The sequence below is a fragment of the Antechinus flavipes genome, chromosome 1 (assembly GCF_016432865.1).
Source record: "Antechinus flavipes isolate AdamAnt ecotype Samford, QLD, Australia chromosome 1, AdamAnt_v2, whole genome shotgun sequence".
NCBI classification, from domain to species: domain Eukaryota; kingdom Metazoa; phylum Chordata; class Mammalia; order Dasyuromorphia; family Dasyuridae; genus Antechinus; species Antechinus flavipes.
The window spans coordinates 326,823,714-326,845,839 of record NC_067398.1 but is presented as its reverse complement, the minus strand read 5'-3'; the positions used below and the strand labels follow the sequence as shown (position 1 = coordinate 326,845,839).

Sequence of the window (22,126 nt, the reverse complement as noted above, 5' to 3'; positions counted from 1 at the left end):
TCAGAACTGATCATTTTATAGTATTGTTGTTGAAGTATATAATGATCTCCTGGCCCTGCTTGTTTCACTCAGCATCAGTTCATGTAAGTCTCTCCAGGCCTTTCTGAAATTGTCCTGCTGGTCATTTCTTACAGAACAATAATATTCCATAACATTCATATACCATAATTTACCCAGCCATTCTCCAATTGATGTGTATCCATTCAGTTTCCAGTTTCTGGCCACTACAAACAGGGCTGCCACAAACACTCGTGCACATACAGGTCCCTTTCCCTTCTTTAAGATCTCTTTGGCGTATAAGCCCAGTAAGTAACACTGCTGGGTCAAAGGGTATGCACAGTTTGATAACTTTTTGAGCATAATTCCAAATTGCTCTCCAGAATGGCTGGATGTATAGAATTTTCTAATGTAACAGGTGGCTCCGAGCCCCAACTTCTGGGACTATTTGGACCACATTCAATTGTGGGAACTTTTTAGTCTTCAAGGGAAGTCTATCTAGTCTGCTAAATTCAAACCACTACCCTGTGGTCCCCATAGAAGGGAAAAGTACTTGAGGTAAAAAGGTTATCTCTCACTAGTGAGCCCTAACCTGCCACAGGGACCTATTATAGTTTTCTAGCCTTACTATAATACACCAAGGGGTGGGGAGTTCCTTCAAGGGAATTTTGACCTTAAGACTGCTACAGAGTCAACTCCATTTTTTCCATGAGAACTGCTCAGGCCACATAACTCATGACAAAAGTAGAGGGCAAAAGTGGGCTCTTCTACATTCTGACTCTGAGATTGTCTCTCTCCCCTTTTGGCATCTGGATAGCACTAATCAAAGAGCTAGACTTAAGGAGAGCATCAAATGTCAGACAAAAGTTATCTTCAACCAGGTGGTTTGCTTGATTCAACGAATCCCTTGCTTATTACTCTCTCTGGATCCTACCTACAATTTTCCATGTCAACAAATGACCCCAAATATCCCACAGCTGATTTCCAGGACACCCTGTGGAAAGTATGCCCCATCCTATAAAAGCTATTTGAATGATAGTCTTTGTGTTTTCTCTGCTGCCAGTTCTTGTTTGGCTACTGGGATGTTCCTTTTTTTTTGCCCAGATGTTCCTATGTTTTATTGATACAGGAATAGATAAAAATCCTTCTTCTTTTAATTAGACTGAGCCAATTCAAGGGTTAAACTTTTATTTGCTGAGGAATTAATGTGGAGAGCAATAACAAAGACAGCTATTTTTACATAGGTGTAGAGATAATCTTCAGTTAACCCCTTCCTACCTTGTCTCAAATCCCTCCTTATTTCTCATGGGAAAGTTCTGTCTCTATTTAACCCTTTCTTATGGGTATGAAAAAAAAACAAGGCCTCAATTGATTATTTAGACTTTAGTTAACTCCTTGAATCTTGGGGTTCTCTTGGGATAAAGCATTATTTATCTCAGAGTGCATTTTTCAAATCCAGGAGATTAATCCAGGAGGAAAAAAACCCCAAACATTTTGCTCTCCCTGTAATACATTTCTTCATTCTCTTCCTCTTCCTTCTTTCTATAGTACTTAAAGGTTTACAAAGCACCTTACACACATGATCTTATCTGCTGTCATGACTAAAAAGCTGTAAAATATATCTTCAGATAGGGAATCAGGCATTGGATCAGACCTGAGTTCAAGTCCTGACTAAGACAAGTCATTTAATCACTCTCAGCCTCAGTTTCTTTATTTGTAAATTATCTCACAGAGGTGAAAGGATTAAATGAGATATAAAATATGTAAAGTGCTTGATAAACTCTAATGGCTATCTAAATGTCAGTTGTTACTACTACTACTAATGCTGCTGCTACTACTACTACTAGTATCAGTGCTATTACTACTCTGCTACTTCTGTTACTGCTGCTGCTGTTACTACTACTACTACTACTGCTATTAGCATTATTGCTGCTGCTGCTGCTGCTATTACTACTATCACTACTGCTACTACTTCTGCTATTGCTAGTGCTACTAGTATTACTGCTATTACTACTGCTGCTACTTCTGTTACTGCTAGTGCTACTCTATTACTATTGTTGCTGCTGTTACTACTGCTGCTACTGCTACTTCTACTATTATACCATACTACTACTAGTATTACTACTACTAGTGTCACTACTGTTGCTACTGCTACTGTTATTGCTACTAGTATCATTATTGCTGCTGCTGTTATTGTTGCTACTAGTATTACTACTGTTGCTACTGCTAATTGCTACTAGTATCATTACTGCTGCTACTTCTGTTACTGCTAATGCTACTCTATTACTACTGTTGCTGCTGTTACTACTACTACTACTACTACTATTACTGCTATTACTATTGCTGCTACTGCTACTTCTACTATTATACCAGTACTACTGCTAGTATTACTACTAGTATCACTACTGCTGCTACTGCTACTGCTATTGCTACTAGTATCATTATTACTGCTGCTGTTATTGTTGCTACTAGTATTACTACTGCTGCTACTGCTATTAGTATTACTGCTGCTGCTGCTGCTACTACTACTGCTACTGCTGTTACTGCTATTGCTACTAGTATCATTACTGCTGCTACTTCTGTTACTGCTAGTGCTACTAGCATTACTGCTATTACTACTGCTGCTACTGGTACAGTTACTACTATTACTACTGCTACTGCTACTAGTATTACCACTGCTGCTGCTGTTACTACTACTACTAGAGTTATTGCTATTACTACTACTACTACTACTACTACTGGTACTACTACTTCTAGTACTGCTAGTGCTATTGCTGCTAGTATTATTAGTGTTACTATTACTACTAGTGCTGCTGTTATTGCTATTAGTATTACTGCTGCTGCTCCTTCTATTGCTGCTGCAGCTCCTATTAGTACTACTGCTGCTATTATACTATTATAGCTACTAGGATTACTACTAGTAATGTTGCTACTATTTCTATTGCTACTAGTATTACTACTACAGTGGCTGCTATTGCTATTAGCATTACTGCTACTGCTACTACTCTTGTTACTAGTATTATTACTACTGCTATTACTACTGTTATTTTTACTACTACTACTGCTATTGCTACTAGTATTAATACTTCCCATTTGTTTGTTAGTGTTGCTTACTACTAATTTCACATGAAAAATGAACTGCATTTTAAAATAACCATACAAATAAAAATGTAGAAGAAGCTAAATGGCTTAGCAGACAGAAGAATGAGCAAGATGGGAGTTCAAGGGGCAGATAAATGGGCAGTGGATAGAGTCCTGAAGTCAGGAGGACCTGAGTTCAAATTTGGTCTCAGACACTTAACACCTCCTAGCTGTGTGACCCTGGGCAAGTCACTTAACCCCAATTGTGCGTTCAGATCCTGCCTCAGTTATTGACTATGCAATCCTGAGCAAGTTTCTGTCTGTCTGTCTGTCTCTGTCTTTCTCTCTTGTATTTTGCATTTTGAAGGGAAGAAATTGAGGTTTAAGTGATTTACTCAGGATCACACAGCTAGTTGGCTAGTCTGAGGTCAGATTTGAACTTAAGTTCTCCCAGCTTCAGGGCTAGTGCTCTATCTATCCACTGTGCCACCTTGCTGCCCCTGTCACTCTCTTTCAGCCTGTTTCCTTATTTGTAAAATTGGAGAGTTTGACTCAATGGCCTCTAGCATCCTTTCTTACTCTAAACTTTATGATCTCTTTTTCATAGGTAGTAGATAAAAGGTGAGTCTTGAAGCCAGAATCCTGTCTCTGACACATACTAGTTGTGTCTCCCTAGGATAAATCACAACTTTTTAGTCATCCAGGTAATTCTCTAAACCTGTAAGGAGTTATTCACACACAAAAATCACGTATCTGGACCAAACCAAAAAGCAAACCAAAACCTGAAATGAGGAACTGGATTAACTTTTAAAAATAGTTTAATTTTTATGTACAATGTAAATTTAGGTTGTGATGCAGTGGAGAGAGCATCAGTTCTAGAGTCAGGAACACTCATCTTTCTGAATTCAAATCCAGTCTGACCCACTTCCTAGTTGTGTGATCCTGCGCAAGTCACTTAATCCTATTTGCCTCAGTTTTCTCTTTTGTAAGATGATCTGGAGAAAGAAATGACATCTCTGCCAAGAAAACCCCAAATAGTTGGAAAGTTGGACATGATTGGAAAATGACTAAACAAAAAATAATGCAAATTTAATTACCCATAGGATTCTACATGCCATGTGTTCCAAAAGTCATAGCAGAATTTTAGGCTTTAAAGTTCAGAACACCTTGTATGGTTAAACATAACCTAGTTTGTGTTACTTCTGCTTATAGAGCTTAACTTGACCAAATTTTGTTTCTATCTAAAGAATAGCAATTATCTCAGTCTATGGAAAACAGAAGCAAGGAGATGAAGTTCGGGGTTTATTTTGCTACTACAGAACAAAGAAGCCCCATAGAGAAGTAAGATAGAATTGAAGTGCATTCAGCAATTGACCACACTGTGATTATCGTCATGGAGACTTTCATCCCAGATTCAATTCAGCAACATTCAAGCACAGTGAATATTACCCCTGGTATCAGAGTGTGGCTGTCAGGCATTTATTGACTGAAAGCCAGAAGTAGCAGACAAAAATGAAGCCTACAAAGTCCATCAAGTGAAATGGTTAGTGTCAATGCATGAGAAGGTAAAATTAAGACCTCCTTGATGGTAACCAGGAAGGATGCAAAGCAGATAAAGACAAGAAGGGGAGACACAATTGGACTTGCCATATAGGGATTGGTGGATGGGATGATAAAGAGTGCCTAAACTGAAATGTCAGGAAGAATAAAAAGCAAAGCCAGAGCACTGAAAACCACACATCTTGGGATGCACATGATGGAACGTTAAATGGAGCTGGGAGGCTGCCATTTGAATTTTATAACTATAGGTTTGCAAGGGTAAGCAAGGGGATTTTTTTTTCTTCTTCTGCTTGAGAACTTTCCTTGCAATTGAGGCACACTGCCTTTTTCCAAGGAGCAGGGGGAACTAGGTGGTAATCTGCCTTGATTCAAGTCAGAACTGTCTGCCTTTGGAAAAATCCCTTTTCCTCTATGGGTTGGTTTCTTTATTTGTGAAATCAGATCGTCATTCCCAGTTCTGAGATTCCATGACTAACTTCAGTCATTTCAGTTGCGTCTGACTCTTCATGACCCTTTTTAGCATTTTCTTGTCAAAGATACTAAAGTGGTTTGCCATTTTTGTTCTCCAGCTCATTTTACAGATGAGGAAACTGAGGCAGTGTTAAATTACTTGCCCAAGATTGTGCATTAAAATTTTGCATTTGAGGCCAAATCTGAACCCAGGAAGATGAGTTTTACTGACTTCAAGCCCAGCACTCACTGTGACACTTAACTGCCCTGGTATGTATAGTAGTATGGAGGAAACGCATAAAATCTGTATTTTGTGAGTTGGGAAAAAACATTTCCCTAGAAATTGTAACATTAGAAATCAAAGAAATGTAGCATGTTGGATTTCATAAATACAGATTTTCAGTATGATTTCATCTTGATTTGATAATTTATGAAATTATGTAAAGTCATGTCCAGTTTTTTGGATACCCTGTGGGAAAGATTATGATGGCAGAAGGAAACAGGGGTGTAATCACACTTTAATAACTACAGGAAAGTGCAGAGACAAAGCAGCGGTTAGTTGATTGTTGTCTTTCATCCTTAGAGAGGACCAAAATGACATCAATGTTTAGAGTCAAGTTACAGAGTATCCCCATGGCTCATGAGACCCATATAATTCAGAATGCCCTACCATAGATTGGACATAAATAGTCCATCTGAACATTTGGGGTGGATTTTCTAAATTTGTAATTTCACATTTCTTTTGAGCTACTTCAGAGGATCATGATGTGAGGACAGGAGGGAATAGTGAAGGAAGTCAGGAAGTATGAGGAAGAGGATGGCAGGGGAAAATATTACTCTTATAGCCATGAATTAGAGTTGGGAGTACTTGACAGTATGAATCCCATGGAGATAGAAGAATACTGGGGAGAGGAGCAGCAGTTTGAGAACTCATTTTTATAGGGTTATTTTGGGGGAGAGGAAATAGACTAACTCTAATCTGTGTCAGCTTGTGCTTATTTATTAACATTTTCAAATCATCTCAAAGTTGTCAGTAAGATTTTAGAGTTAACATGTCCACATCATCTCAAAATTGGTGATCTGCTGGTCTTTTCTACAGAGGTCTGGAATTTGTCTGGGACTTATAAATCTCAGGACCAAAAGGCTCTGACAGCAGTGTCTATATGGATGGCATCCCCTGGTTCAGCACATATTACCCGAATGTAAATATTGGTTAATATATAACATAATAATATATAATTATAATATAAATGCAATATAAAATATAATACAATTTAAGTTATAACTGCTTTGATCTTTGGGATAGTTTGTATATGATTTCCAGATTCCCCTTTGCAATTGTCCCTTTACATTAGTTACTTCTAAGCTTTTTATACTGACTTAGAAGTATTCATGCTTGTGTGTGTGTGGTGTGTGTGTGTGTGTGTGTGTGTGTGTGTGTGTGTGTGTGTGTGTTGGGGGAGTGAGGTGGTCAGAGGGACCAGAACAATAATCAATTTTAACGCACAATCTCAAAAGAAAGCCTCTGCTATATTAGACCTAGCCCTTAGGTCCCAGCTAGACATTTTAATGATGTGTGAGACTCCAGGGAAATAGCCCATTTGGAACTGACCAGATCTTGACAACACAAAGGTTATTCCAAAGTTAAGACATTCTCCATTCCTCGTCTACATCATGTCATCCTGTCTTCTGAAATAAAGCAAGTTGCCTAGTAGCCTTATTTGATGGGTCCCTTTTGTCAACTGTTCTAAAACTGTGTAAAATCCTGTATGTGTTTGTATCTCCCTCTGTTCTACAAAGTTGTAGCCACCTGACAACTGTCCATCAACTGATGCTAATTAAACTTTTGATCTTCTAGCCTTGTCTCTTGATTTATTGACCTCCAGTCAAGCCTAGGTAGAAGGAATTATCTCAAGGATGATCTTAGGATCTCTGGGCTGAGGAATTCCCCATCAGTAGCTAAGACCTGAATCACAATCAGACATTTTTCACCATGTCCTTGTTTTAATCAACAATATAACTGACATTCAGACAGTTTACAAAAGCAAACACTGAGTTGTTAATTATCTTGCAGAACAGGAAAGAAGCACCTGGTTTCAGGTTGCTGCCTTAACTCCATCCCTTCTCTGACACTAAGTGTGTGACCACAGGCAAGTTATTTAACATTTTAAGCATCAGTTTCTTCATATGTAAAATGGAATCATAATCATAATTACCTACTTTGTATGGTTGTTGGACAGAAAGAAATTTGGCAATAAATCTTAAGTCTTTTTATAAATGTTAAACTATTTGTACAGTTCTAATTTTATGCCTGGTTCATTCCCTTTTCCTTTTTTATTGTCTTCAAAGAGAAAAAAGCCCTATCCTTTTCTCATTTACTCGTTCAGTCTGAGATTCCTGACCATCATTAGACCAAGCGAATTTCACTTATGGTCAAAACTCTTCTAGGAGAGAAAGCTAACTAAATCAAGAGACTTAGGTTCTATAACTTATTAGTTGTGTGATCTCAGGAAAACCTTCTCACCTCTGAGTTTTAGTTTCCTCATCTATACAATGGGGATACTTACATCTTGTACTTCCTGCCTCACAGAAATCTTGGAAGGAAACTGCTATATAATTGTCAATTACTATTTTGCAGTGGTCTTAATTGTCCAAATGAGATGTGTGTGTGTGTTCTATACAGGCAACCTGGTGCATTGATGGATTTTTCATTTGTGTTTCAAATAATTGCTATATGTTGGACCTCCTAGACTCTCTCCTTCCTTAATAAATAACTGTTATTATTATTATTATTTTTTAATCACTGTGGGGTATAGAGTCACTTGCTTATACAAGGAAGACTATGTGGGTGATGTTCCCCATGCAAGTAAATCAATTCCATGCATTTTATTTCCAGGTAAACTTAAAAAAATAGATGGGAAGAAGGATGGGAGAGGAAGCTTATTCTTGGAGAATAAGGCAGAGAAAAAGAAGAAAGATATGTATTTATTTTCACTTTGGCCTGAGCTTTCTTATTCTTATAGATATGGCCTGACTTTGGGATTATTGCTACATCCTTCCTAAGGGCTGCACCGCATCCTTATTGCTCACTAACCTATTTAACTAGATCATATATTACACTTTTCCCTCAATTTTGACCTAAAAACCTCAAACCCTGACCTTGGTTCTGTTTCCTGGATTCAGAGGAGTCCCAAATGCTCTCTTTCTACTCTACAGAACCCACTCTTCCCCACCCTACCTTTGATCTACATTTCTTATTCTATATGGGCCATACCCTGCAGGGCTTAGCCTGGCTATGGTCTCCTTGCTGCTGGCTCTTGACTCACAACTGATGGACATTGTGGATCTCTGTTTCCTCATTTGTAAAATAGGAGGGTTGGACTAGATAAGCTATAAAAATTTTGTGTTTTTCACTGGCCAGTGTAGGCAGAGCTAAGTATAGCATTCATTCACTCTTTATTTATGATATCTTCAGCACCATTTCACTGATTTTAATTTCATTAATTTCTCTTCAACAATATAGAAATCTCTGTTTTTTGTCTTTGGGATTTGTTTTCATCCAGAAAACAAGAATGTATACTGAGCAGGGTGGTGAGTTTTCACAGAAATTTACCTTTCTTCATTGTTTTCCATCTGATTGGGAAAAGCTGCAAAACTGAGTAGCAGTTTTATAGCATCAAGGTAGCCATTGTTACAGGACCAATGCAGTGCTGTTCTGCCCTGTGAACGAGAACAAAAAGCAAACACTTCTAAAACAAAAGAAGAGTGTGTCAGGTTTTAAAAGAATACATTATTATGCCAGCTTGAAAAGACAGATATCTGCATGTATATTCAATTTAAATAGCAAAAATGCCTGGGAGTTGGGGTGAGGGAGGGTGGAAAAGAGAAGAGAGGAAATCAGGTCTTAGAAAGATTATTTTTGAACTTTAATTTTTAATACAATTGGAAGGAAGGACACAAACATTTATTAAGCACTTATTATGTGCTAGAAACCAAATGCTCAGAACTTTACAAATATAATCTTATTTGATCCTCATAACAATCTTGGGAAATAGGTATTATTATTATTCTTCCCATTTTACAGTTGAGGAAACTGAAGCAGACAGATATTAAATGTGATGCTTGTACAGCATCACAAATCTAGTAAATCTGAGTCTGGAATTGAATTTAGGTCTTCCTAATTTTATGATTGAAGAATTACCTTATCTGAAGTATAGTCTTTTTAAAAAAAAAAAAAAAGTCCTTGATGAAGGCAAATCTTTACTGTTAGCTCACTTTCAATTTTGTTTAAACAGCTAAAAGATTTTCAGAGTCAATTTTGGAGAAAAAAGTACATAGGTAATCAGACTGGCTAACACTTCTTAGATCCTAGGGTGATAAAATAAAGACTGATTTTCTTACATAACTCCTGAAACTTGTTTTGGTGGCTAGTTTCCCAAAGTCCCTATAAGTTGGAGATAACCCCCACAGAGACTGGAGATGGGAAAAGGATCTGGAATCGCTTTGATATTTGTCGTCTGATGGTTCAATCAGGCTTAACTCTTTGACCCTGTAGATGAGGGCTTTTTAAATCTTTTCCACTCATGTTCTCTTTTTGCTAGAGAAATTTTTATGTCACCTTTGCTCAAACATTTACTGATAATAAATCATAATTTTGTGATTCCCACATTAAGTTTCAAGACCCAACATGGGGTCTTAAATTTAAGAATTTAAGAAGCTTTGCTGTAGACTATAGCATGTCCCAAATTAGTATCCAAAAGATTTCCTTGGTAAAATACTAGAGGTGTTTGCCATTTTCTTTTCTAGTAGATTTTGACAGAGATTAAGTAATTTGTCCAGGGTCACACAGACAGTAATATCTGACGTTGGATTTGAATTCAGATCTTTCTGATTCTAAGTTCTGTGCTCTATCCATTGAACCATCTATCTGCTCAAATGAGCAAACACCTACCTTTCCTTCAACTTGTTTGTAGTCTCAGAGTGGCCTGAGCACTGAGAAGTTAAGTGACTCCATTATTTTTTGGAAGAACAATACGACACTCATTTTACCATACCACATCCAACTATGTTCCCTCATTTGACATAATTGATATGTTTCTAAAATTTCTTATCAAATATAAATCTGAAACAATTTGTTGGGTTTTGGATTTTTTTTTTTCCATATTGATTTCTACTACAGCCCCAAATCTTCATTTCTGATTGGCCTTCAAGAAAAACTTGGTCTTTAAACTTCTCTGTCTCAGAATGTTTATCAAATAGTGAAATATTTTCTTTGTATAAATACTGTGCTGCTCACACTAATATTCCAGTAATTATAGCTTAATAATCAACTTTGTTCCACATTACGTCTATAATGCAGATGATAAGATTGGAGGCTTCTTGAAGCCAAGGACTGTGTCGCCATTGTATCTCTCCCTTAACTCTATGGTAGCTACTGTGCTTAACGTGGTCATAGTAGGTGCTTAATAAATATAATTTATTTGTTGAATGGATGAATGGAAAAAAGATATGTTATGACTTGAAATTTTAAAAATATATATAACATATGGGCAGCTAGGTGGTGAAGAAGATAAAGTGACTTGGAGTCAGTAAGATTCATTTTCCTGAGTTCAAATATGGCATCAGACACTTCCTAGCCCTGTGATCCTGGGCAATTCATTTAACCCTGTTTGCCTCAGTATCCTCATCTGAAAAATGAGCTGGAGAAGGAATTAACGAATCACTCCAGTATCTTTGCCACAAAAATCTCACTCTTCAAGAGTGGGACATAACTAAAATGACTTAATAATAATAACATGTAATATATCATATGATATAGTCATATAAGTATATGATTAAATAGATAACAAAATTAGATAGCATTTATTTAATTTTAAAAAGGCTCCAGTCTTAAGAATGATAAAATAAACTGAATGTATTACAGTAAAAATAAAATACCCAATCTCTACCTCTTTGTCTTGTATGTTAGGGTCTGCATTATTTTCCATGAGTAAGGCCATGCAGTTAATATAACCTCCATATGCAGCACACTGCAAGGGGGTCCTTCCTGCATAGTCTTGCACATTTGGATTGATTTTATTTTCAATCAATATTTGACAAACATCAGCATTTCCTCCCAGGGCTGCCCAATGAAGAAGAGAATGGCCATCTTGGTCTACTAGATCCACTCTTGCTCCTCCTGTAATGAAAAAAACAAATGCTATTTAAAATGTCCAACAAATAGAAAAAAAAAAAAGAATAAGGGATAGAATATAGGCCTTGAAATCAGGAGAATATGAGTTTGAGTCCCAACTATGACACCAATTAGGTGTGACCCTAATCAAGTCACTTAGCATTTTAATGGCCTGGGCAACTTATTAAAACTTTAAATTGTAGCTCAGATGCCAATCTACATTAGTGCAGGGAATTTCTTCACTAGAAATTCTTTGATATTAATAGGAAATTCCATTGATATTACAGATCCTATCCAACCATTTCACTTACTTTTGCACCCCCTAAAAGAAAAAAAAATACCAAAAACTATTTGGGCCATTAAAAAAGAGCAAAAGAAAAATATTAATTAGAAGACTGAATTGGTAAATTCTTAGCCCTTGATAAAATGAAATTCAAGATACTCAAAAATATCAACATCTAAACATGACTAAAGAATATGTTTACTCTGGAGTAGGTTGAGGGTTGGGGTCTCAAAGACTTGAGTTACAGCTTGTACATTGGGCAAGTCATTTAGCCTGTATGTGTTTTAGGCTTCTCTTAAAGATTTATCTTTGTCACAGAGAGATTGTGATTTCTATTGCTAAGGAAGTTTCCACAATGGGAGTTCCTCATGCTAACAAATATCAGATCCTCGTTTTATTTGCAAAGCTCTTTGATTTAAAATATGTCTATCAGTCTTAGAGTAATTGAGATAAAATCCCAATTTGATTATATTCCCTGTCTGGATTACACATCTCTCTTTGCCATTTGGTGAAAAGCTCTAAAGCTAGAGGCAATTGTACCATGCCCCACAAGGGCAAGACTTCTTAAACTTTTTCCACTCTTGACTCCTTTTGCCTGAGAAATTTTGAGGTGACTCCATCTCGAGTCTGAACCCAGGTGTTTCTGGCAGCATTTGTGCATGTGCAGTACAAAGTGTACTTGTTGTGTGTTCAGAACCAAAGCTGCAGTGAAGTCATGCTATGCAACACAGGCAAGCACTGTTTGAAACTCTTTGGATTCATTATGCACTTGATTTTGAATTAATTCTTGGTCATGATCAGAAACTTTTTACTGTTGCCGAATTTTTTTGAGATTCATACTTTCAGGTATGCAACTCCACATGGGGTAGCAACCCCCCAGATTGAGAAGCTTTACTCTAGTGCACTCAGTAAGACTAAACTTCAGGGAAGGTGCTGAGTTTTCTTATCTGGGAATTATCTCAACCAATGGAATCACCACTCCCATTCCTATTCCTATCCCTATAACAATAGAAATATTATTATATAATAACTAGGATACATAGGATATCAGCCATATTTAATCAATCAACAATAGTTTTTTTAAAAAATGGTTGGAATTCTGGAAAGCAATTTGGAACTATGCCCAAAGGGCTATCAAACTGTGCATACCCTTTGACCTTCTGGATCTTTACTGGATCTGTATCCCAAAGAGATCTTAAAGGAAGGAAAGGGACCCACATATGCAAACATGTTTGTGGCAGCCCTTTTTGCAGTGACAAGGAACTGGAAACAGAGTGGATGTCCATCAATTGGAGAATGACTGAATAAATTATGGCATATGAATGTTATGGATATTATTGTTCTATAAGAAACGACCAGCAGAATGATTTCAGAAAGACCTGGAGAGAGTAATATGAATTGAACTTTTTTCCTATTCCTGTTAACTCTTCTACTTAAATTCATATATGCAATAAAGGGTATAACACCCTCCAAGATCTATAAAGAAACAAAGCGGGAGGTTGGATGGAGGGAAAAACAAAGAATGGGGTAAGAAGATAAGGGAGGGATCCATGGTTGTGGGGAAGTTGCATAATAGCAAGGCCAGTTAAGGAGCAGAATTTAAGTAGAAGAGTTAGCAGGAATAAGGATCAGGAGTTGAATTTATTAAGAAAAAAAAAAAACTATGGCTAGTAATCATTTATCTTTAAGTCAAATTTAAAGATTCAATCAAGAGAAAAATTTATATTATTTATAAGCCACACTAATATAGTTTTCTTTTCTTTTTTTTTCCCTTTTTAAAAAAATTTTATTTAATGATTACTTTATATTGACAACATTATCCCTTGCACTCGTTTCTTTTCCGATTTTTTTTTCCCCTCCCTCCCTCCACCCCCTCCTCTAGATGGCAAGCAGTCCTTTATATGTTGGATATGTTGCAGTATATCCTAGATACAATATATGTTTGCAGAACCGAACAGTTCTTTTGTTGCATAGGGAGAATTGGATTCAGAAAGTATAAATAACTCGGGAAGAAAAACAAAAATGTAGATAGTTCACATTCGTTTCCCAGTGTTCGTTCTTTGGGTGTAGCTGCTTTTGTCCGTCATTTATCAATTGAAACTTAGTTAGGTCTCTTTGTCAAAGTAATATAGTTTTCGATGCATGTTTTCATATGGGTAAATGCATGTGTGTGCATATATGCCTGAGTATATGTAGCTAGGTAAGCATGTTGCTTTATGTAAGTGTCTATGTAGATATTTGTATATATGTATGGGTCTGTGAATGGGTATGGATGTATATGTATGTATGTGTGTGTGTGAGCGAGGATGTGTATTTGTATATATCTATTAAATATCTGTGCTTAACTATGTCCTTCTTGGGAGAGGTGAGAGGAAAATAATAAAGTAAAAGAAGTGTGCAGCAGAGAACTAAAGAATCTACAAGAAAGCAAAGAAAATATGGACACTCATGAATATAATTTCTTCTACTATTATATATCCTTTCTTGAACTGGAAATTTATTGTTATATATTTTGAATCATCCCTGATGTTCTGCTGGGCACATAATATTCTATTTTGTTTTGTTTTTCTTTTCTGTCTTTTTTCTATTTTATCTTAATAAATAGAAAATTAAAAAAAAATTCAGCCTCTCATCATTCTTTATAAAACAGGACAGTTTGGGAATAACAGAGGTCCTAGGATGGGCATTTTAGCAATTCCTAAGAATAAGCTAGTCCATCCCACAAGTTAATCCAGAGCTCCCATCACAAAGAGATACAAAATTACCTTTACTGTTCTATTCTTCTTGTCCCATCTCCCCAATACTGAAACACATGTTGAAAAGAGAATGAAAAAAAAAAAAACCCATCTTGCCCAGTTTTTCAGAGGTTTTGCAATATAAAGCTTACCTTCCTGTTGTACACTTTGAGGAATTTAAGGATTCGTTTGTCTAAAAAATCGATCAAACAATGATTTCTTTCCATGTATGCTCGCTTAAAATATCAATGGAAAGTCAACAGCCTGAACACAGTATGTGCTCGATAAATTCTTCACAAATGAGTAAATGAAAATACAGCCTTGCTCTCACAAAGTACTCAAAAAGCTCACAAGACAGCTAGAGGCACTAATGAAAATGGTATTTCTATTTTAAAATCTTGTTTACATTTTGTTGGAAATGTTCAGCTCTGGATAAAAGGTTCTGTGTGAAAATGGTTTCTGAATAGCCCTCTTGTGGGAGTTGTCAGAGAAGTTACAGGTTGCAAATAGTACTAGGAGAAGAAATTCTGTTGAGTGAAAAGTTGAATTATGAATTCTGGAGTCTCTACCTAAGATTTCAAGAGTCCAAGTATTTCCAGGAGGATGTGACCAGTAGGCGCCCAGTGGAATGGGCCCAGTAGGGTTTCTGTTTGTAATTAGGGGCAGGGGCAGAAAAAAGAAAGTTATTATTGCACACCAGGACAGATAAAGGGGGGTTAGGTTGTGGTAAACAGGACAAGGAGGAAGATTGGGTCTTGTAGTGGTTTTCTCAAATTTGGCTAGTGGTTAAGAAATAAGTATCTCCCTTGAGAAGGGCTAATCAATAAGCAAGGAGTAAACATCTCCCCCCCTTTAGCCCTACTTTTTCCCTATAAAATACTCATCCTAAAATACTCTCCTTAGACTAACTAGTCCCCTGATGTTGCTTGGTCCTGTCTTGCTTTATGTGACAATAAAACCTTTTCCTTTAAGAAACCAGTCCGATGTACAGGTAATTCTTATCTATTGAACTTGCTCTATCACTGCTTCAGTAATGCTTCTGTGATTTGTATGTGTAAAGCCCATTTATGTGACTCACAAATGATGGATCATCTTAGTAATGAATTGATTGTCAAGGTGATTAACACCTTGAAATTGTGGCTAGTCATATACCTGGACTACCCCCTCGAGATTAAAAAAAAGAGCCAAAGATAGAGATATGCAGGAGGAGACAGCAAGGATGGAGATGATTTCTCCGTGGCTGATGCAAGGAACCTTGTAGCTCCAGGATGACAGAGAACAAAGGCAATGGTGGATCAACCAAGTAAGAGATGTGATTAATCACCATGAGAAGTAAAGCAATTGATGGGAGAGGAAACCTAGATGTTACTGGTGCAGTGAGTCATGTGGACTGTGTAAATTTAGAGGAGGATATTGGTTCTTCATGGATACTGAAGGCATTCCCTGGTCAAGGGAACCCACTCAGGGAAATACTATGTGTCAGAAGGGATGCAGAGATCCTCGGAAGTTGGAATAGCCCAACAGTTTTGAGGACATGATCGTTCTCTGAAGAAAGTAGAGGCTAACTGGAAAGTGAAAAGATCTTTCCTTGACTGTTTATAGGTTCACATATGGATTTTTTTTTGTTGTGTTAAAGCTCCCAAGATAAACTTTAGAGGCCACCTAGTTTTACTTCTTCATTTTTCAGATGAGGAAATAGGTGCAGATACAGCCAAGTATTCCATATTTGGTCACAATCCATCGTCCCTCCCTCCCTCCTCTTCCTTCTCCTTCTCTCTCTCTCTCTCTCTCTCTCTCTCTCTCTCTCTCTCTCTCTCCCCCACTCTCCCCCACCCTCTCCCACAATAACACTCTCTTCCCATAAATATGAAGTAGGTTGGACAAAATCCTAGTAATTATTCTCCAATTTTTGTTTTTATTGGGAGGGAGGAGGGTATCTAGATCTATAAGTGTATCCGTATGGGAAATTCCTGGTATGGAAATATCCTACTCCAATGCAGATCAGCAGTTTATTTGCACTGAAAATTTTACATTTTGGAGGAGAGGCTCAACTACTTGTCCATATTCCCCTAGCTAGTATACATTGGAAATAGGGCCTGAAATCAGATCTTAATGACTTTATGCTACACCATCTGGCTTTTCTCTTATGTACAATGAATTATCTGAAGTTACTGATGCAATATCACCTAAAGCAATACATTCCAAATTCATTTTTGCCTTTTTATTCATCACATACACACTTATTTCATATATATATGTTAAAACACTTTGAAATGGTGCAATGTTTTTATATTCAAAACTTCTTAAACTGTGGCCACAAGTCCCTATGGGGTTGTGTAACTGAATTGGGAGTCATGAAATTTATGATTTAATATCAATAAATGTTTGGTTTGTATACCTATTTTATATATCTATATGCCCAACAAAATTTCTCAGGCAAAAAAGATTGTGAATAGAAAAACTTTTAAGAATCCTATATATGCATATATATATTAGTATGTGTGTGTGTATACATATGTATATATGAGTGTGTGTATATATATATACAAGATATATGAATGTATATGCACAATACATGTATATATGTGTATGTGTATGTATATATAGCTATGTATATGTATTACCATTTTAGAGTGTTTTCATATATTGCAAAGAACTAATTAGATCTTCCTAGAAATTACATATAAGGAAGGGCAGGTTTTGTCCCATTTTATAGATTAAGAAACTGAGGCCATACTTCTAGCTAATGGTAGGAGGAGGGTTAGAACCCTGGTTTAATTCATTAGTCCCTGTCTACTTAACTCATGGGATGGTTATGAGGCAAGCAGTTTACAAATATTCAGATGGTTTAGAAGTATGAGTTATTTAGGAATGTTTTATTTCAAACCATGTACTTAGGAATGTCTCTCTTACACTACTGACTTCTTTACACCTTGTACAATTCAACAAATAGTTATAAAATGCCTACTGTGTGCAAGTAACTATGTTGTGCTGGGGGAGTGGTAAAAAGATAAAAAATAGTTGGTCCAGCTCAGGAGCTAACTAACAACTAACCTTTTATAAGTGTCTGAATCACTTCCTTGTGCCCCATTTCACAGGCTCGGAAGAGTGGAGTGTGCTTCATGACGTCTGTAGCATCCACCTGAGCATGATGGTCCAATAATAACTTCACAGTGCTGACATGGCCAGAAAGGGCAGCTGCATGTAAAGCTGAAAAGGAAGTGAGAAAATTTGTAATAAAATCATGAGAAAAGGCTTTACTTTTCCATTGGTCTAAATATATGTGTGTGGATGTATATACAATATACACAATATAGGGTAAAAAAAATACATATACATAGAAGTGTGCTTCTATGTATATGTATTTTTTTTACCCTAATTCCCTGAATTCAAATAGATCTTCATGGTTCCTGGTTATCGTCTTGGTTAATACCACTTTTCATCTTTTTATTCATGAGTATCACCTAAGAAGTCAGTTCCTTCCTTTCCTTTCCCCTTTTTCTATCCTTACTATTCTTGTCCATGTGATTTTGTTAGTTTGAAACAATCACCTCTTCTTAGTTAGTTTTCCTTCCTTGTTATTCTTTAGAAACACAATTTCTTTAGAAGCTGAAATTCCACTTACCCCCAAATAGAAAATTGTAAGGAAAAAAAAAAAACTTAATATATCTCAAGGATGTCAAAGAGAGAAATAAAAGTCCAACTTATAACAAAGTATTCATATCTGCTACTCTTTGTGATAGTGGGCATCTTTTTTTTGAGGGAGTAGGGTTTTGTGGTTATAAGGATTTGGAGATCTTGATAGCTATGATGCATTTACATATGTGTGTACATGTGTGCTTTCCCCAAGGGAATTCTTGTACTCCAGGCTAAGATGTGAATTATCTTAAGTTTTGGGTAGAGAAGGGCCAGTAATTGTGTCCTTTGCAGCACCTTCTGATCCTTCTCCTATTCTCTTGGGTGTGTGTTAGGGTGTTAGGGGATTCTTACATTTAGTATGGGGTCATGACAACAGAGAATGTTTTTGATAGGTTTGTTGTTGTTTGGTTGTTTTTTAGTCGTATCCAACTCTTCTTGACCCTATTTCGATTTTTAGCAAAGATACTAGTTTGCCATTTCCTTCTCTCATTTATTTTACAGATGAAGAACTGAGGCAAACAGAGTTAAGTGGCTTGCTGAAGGTCACACAGCTAGGAAGTATCTGTGACCAGATTTAAATTCAGGAAGATGCATCTTCTGATTCCCAGCCCAGTGTTCTATCCACTAAGCAACATAGCTGCTTTTCCAAAGATACTTTACTCAGGGGACCTACAAAAAAGGCATGTATACATTTAGAAGCTAGGGGCCAGGTAAACTTCCCTGGAAAATGAAAACAATGATATATTTACTCAGTCCTTCATTTACTCACTTCATTATTTTATTTTCTCCTTCAATCTGTAAGTTCTTACCTGTACCGCCATATTTGTCTGTCATGTTAATATCGATGTCCAATTTTAAACTTAGCATTGTTCGAAGGACATCATCACTGCCTTTTCCTGCTGCCCACATAAAGGATGTTCTTCCCTCGAGGTCTGAATCATCCTTCACAGAAGGATGTTTCAAAAATACTTCCACTGTCTCCTGGAAGAAAGCGTCACTGAGTGAGCATTTAACATGATTGCTTTGTTATGACAAAAGAAGTCAACATGCATTATACAACGTGAAAACGTTTACTTAAGTTTCTCCCCTCCTTTTTTCCTTTACCAACCACAAATTCTATTAAGAATATATATATATATATTTTTTTTTTGCTGAGGCAATTAGGGTTAAATGACTTGCCTAGAGTCATACAGCTAGGAAGTATTAAGTGTCTGAGGCCAGATTTGAACTCAGTTTATAATCTTATTACCTATACTGTAATCTAAATGATAGACTAGGATTGCCCCATATCTTACAACAAAGAAAAGTCAACAAAAGTTGTTCCTGGGACTTGATTGGCCCATACCACTCTTAATGCAGCAACCTGGTTACCTAATGGAAGAAAAGATCCCACTTATTGGGAATTGGGGCTCCTCTGGCTTCATGGGTATGGGAAGACCATGATTCATCTGACCCTGCCTTGTTGATCAGATAAGGTTCTACAGAAGTAGATTGCTTCCAGAGAAGCTAAGTGCTATTGTATCCTGGTAAGCATATCCTTGCTATGGTAGGGCAAAGTAAATCTCCTTTTATTAACTATTTAAAGACTTGTAAATTCCTCATTTTGTCCTAATGTGGGACAAAATGGTGGTTATCACCCCTCATACTATTCTAGTGGTATGCTATAGGGAATAGGAAACTGGTGTTAAAATGAAATCTAGCTCTAAGATTTCCCTTGGAAACATATAGGTTGTATGACTGTGGGCGAGCTCACATTTTCTCTCCCTCCTTCACTCTTTCTCCCTCTCTTTTCCCTGTTTGCCTTCCCTTCCCTCTTTTCTCCTCCTGCCTTCCCCTTCCATCTCTCTCATTTGCCCTATCTCTCTCTCCCCATTCTTTCTAGGTTTCCATATCCTTCTCTGTAAAAATGAAGGGGTAAATCTAGATGGCCACAAGGGTACTTTCTACCTGCTTTACATAGTAGGAGTTTGAGATTTAAGAAGCTTCATTCCTGATCATGGGTGGGAAAATAAAAAAATGATAATTCATAGAATCATAGACTATCAGATTTGGAAAGGTCCCCAGAGGCCATGTAGACCAATCCTGATCAGAAAACGAATTCTTCCAGTTGCACACCTGATATACATGGTCATTTAACTTTCTCATAAGGGATAACCATATGAAACAACCCATTTTATTTTTAAGCAGATCTAATTGTTAGAAGTTGAAGGATTCAAGGAATAATTATCATGTCACAACTAACTGTAGAAGGTAGCTCCCTTACACTCCAGGATGCTTAATGAGGACCAATTTCAGACATATGGGACAATAATAGAACATCCCATTGGGAGAGAATTCTCAGCAATACTGAATGAATCATGTGAGCTTTCAGCCAGTGAAGCTTAAAGCTTCATTTGTTATGTATGTACACATGCAGCTGCACTTTAGTAACTCAATTCTTCAGCGAATCTAGGATTTCATTAATGTGGGTATTCCCACCACTGAGAGAAGATGGCAGCCATTTAAGTGTTGTCCCTATTCTTCCACAAATCTTTGACTCCTTTCACCCCAATGTCCTTCTTCTAGGTCTTTTAACATTCCATGGGTACAGGCTGTCCAACTGATCATTGTTCTTTGTTCTCTCTCCATGATTGGTTCACTTCTTACATTCTCTCAACAATACCTTACATAATACCTGTGCAGGTAATTCTTGGAACCATCTTGTACTTCATTAGTGCTTACCATGCACCTTTGGGTTACCTCCTGGTTTCTTGTCTTTTGATTTGAAGCTTAACTAAAGTTCCACCTTCTAAAAGTAAGAAGATTTTCCCAGTCCCTCTTAATGTTAGCGGCTTCCTTCTGAGAAGATTTGTAATTGATCTTGTCTACATATTGGTAATACATAGTTATTTGTATGTTGTTCCCCTCATTAGACTGAATTTCTTGGGAACTGTTTTTAATTTTTTGTTTATTTTGTTTTGCTTTTCTTTGTATCCCTAAGTGCTTAGGATAGTGACTGGCACATAATAAGTATCTAATTAATTAGAGTTGACTTGACCTGGGAAGTCTTATGGTGTTCCCAAGATTTATAATTCTACAGCATCATTGGACTGAGAACATTTGTATTAAAAACATGCGGGATTTTTTTTTTTTTTTTGGGTTAGGAAGCAACTTGGGAACATTAAAAACACAGTAATTTCTCCAATGTAAGCTAACCTTCTTTCTTCTTCCTATTCAGTCCTGGATAAAACCCCTTGTCCATATGTAATGCCTGACTCAAATTGATGAATTAACTCAACAAATTGAATTTTCAATGGCATGTCATAGTGTGGACAAGGCTTTTTCATTCTTTAGTTTTTCCTGAATGGATTTTTTTTGTTGAATTCTTTTTGGAAATCATAGATTCCATTGAAGAGACCCATTAATATTCTGGGTCTTACTGAAATCAACATAATCTTATCATAAAACAAAGCACTTATAAGACCCATAGTTTGTGTGATCTTAGACAAATCATTTCATCATTATGGACCTCAGCTTCCTGATCTGCAAAATGAGAGATTTGGGCCAGATGACCTCTATATCCCTTTCATCTCTAAACCCAAGATCCTATGATCAAAAACCACTTTTGAACCACTTTTTTCATTATAGACCTCTTTGGGAGTCTTGTGAAATCTATGCATTCCCTCTTAGAATCAGTTTTTTGAAAACAAAATAAAATACAAAAGTTAAAGGAAACAAGTTATAATAAAATATAACTATCAAATATTTTAAATAAACTTAATCTCTAGATGATAGATTAAGAACCTCACCTCCCAAGTGAATCCCACTTCCCTTTGGACTCTGTACATGAAAACCTCCATTACAGTGATGAACCCTTTAGGTAAGCATATATATTTTATTTTACATCTCCCTTGAGGGTAATAATAAGAGGGTCACAGCAATATCTATGTGATTGCATTTATCAAGGGATCTTATATGATGTTATCTATGATAGCTTCCATAGTGGAGAGGCTCTATCAAATCAAATGCCTTTTTCACATATGGTAAAAGATGTGGACTTTTGAAGAAAATGTTAACATAATGTAATATAGTATAAAGTTTATATAAAAAAATTATTGAATGAAGTTGTAGTGGAAGGTTTTTTTTTTAGTTCACAAATAAAAGGGATTGTTAAATACAATATAGATGTGCTTGATGGCATGAAATAAATAATAATGGCTAACATTTACA

At 36.6% G+C, this 22,126-nt stretch overlaps 1 protein-coding gene across 2 annotated transcripts in view; it reads right to left on the bottom strand.

Annotated features, from left to right (window-relative positions):
- Positions 1-22,126, bottom strand: part of INVS (inversin) — a 233,900-nt gene that overhangs the window by 41,182 nt on the left and 170,592 nt on the right. For both annotated transcript variants that reach the window (XM_051966778.1, XM_051966771.1), the window contains exons 8-11: positions 18,727-18,898; positions 17,333-17,488; positions 11,037-11,266; positions 8,702-8,808 (exon numbers count right to left, since the gene is read on the bottom strand). In XM_051966778.1, coding sequence (XP_051822738.1) covers positions 8,702-8,808; positions 11,037-11,266; positions 17,333-17,488; positions 18,727-18,898 — 665 coding nt within the window. The remainder of the gene's footprint in view (positions 1-8,701; positions 8,809-11,036; positions 11,267-17,332; positions 17,489-18,726; positions 18,899-22,126) is intronic.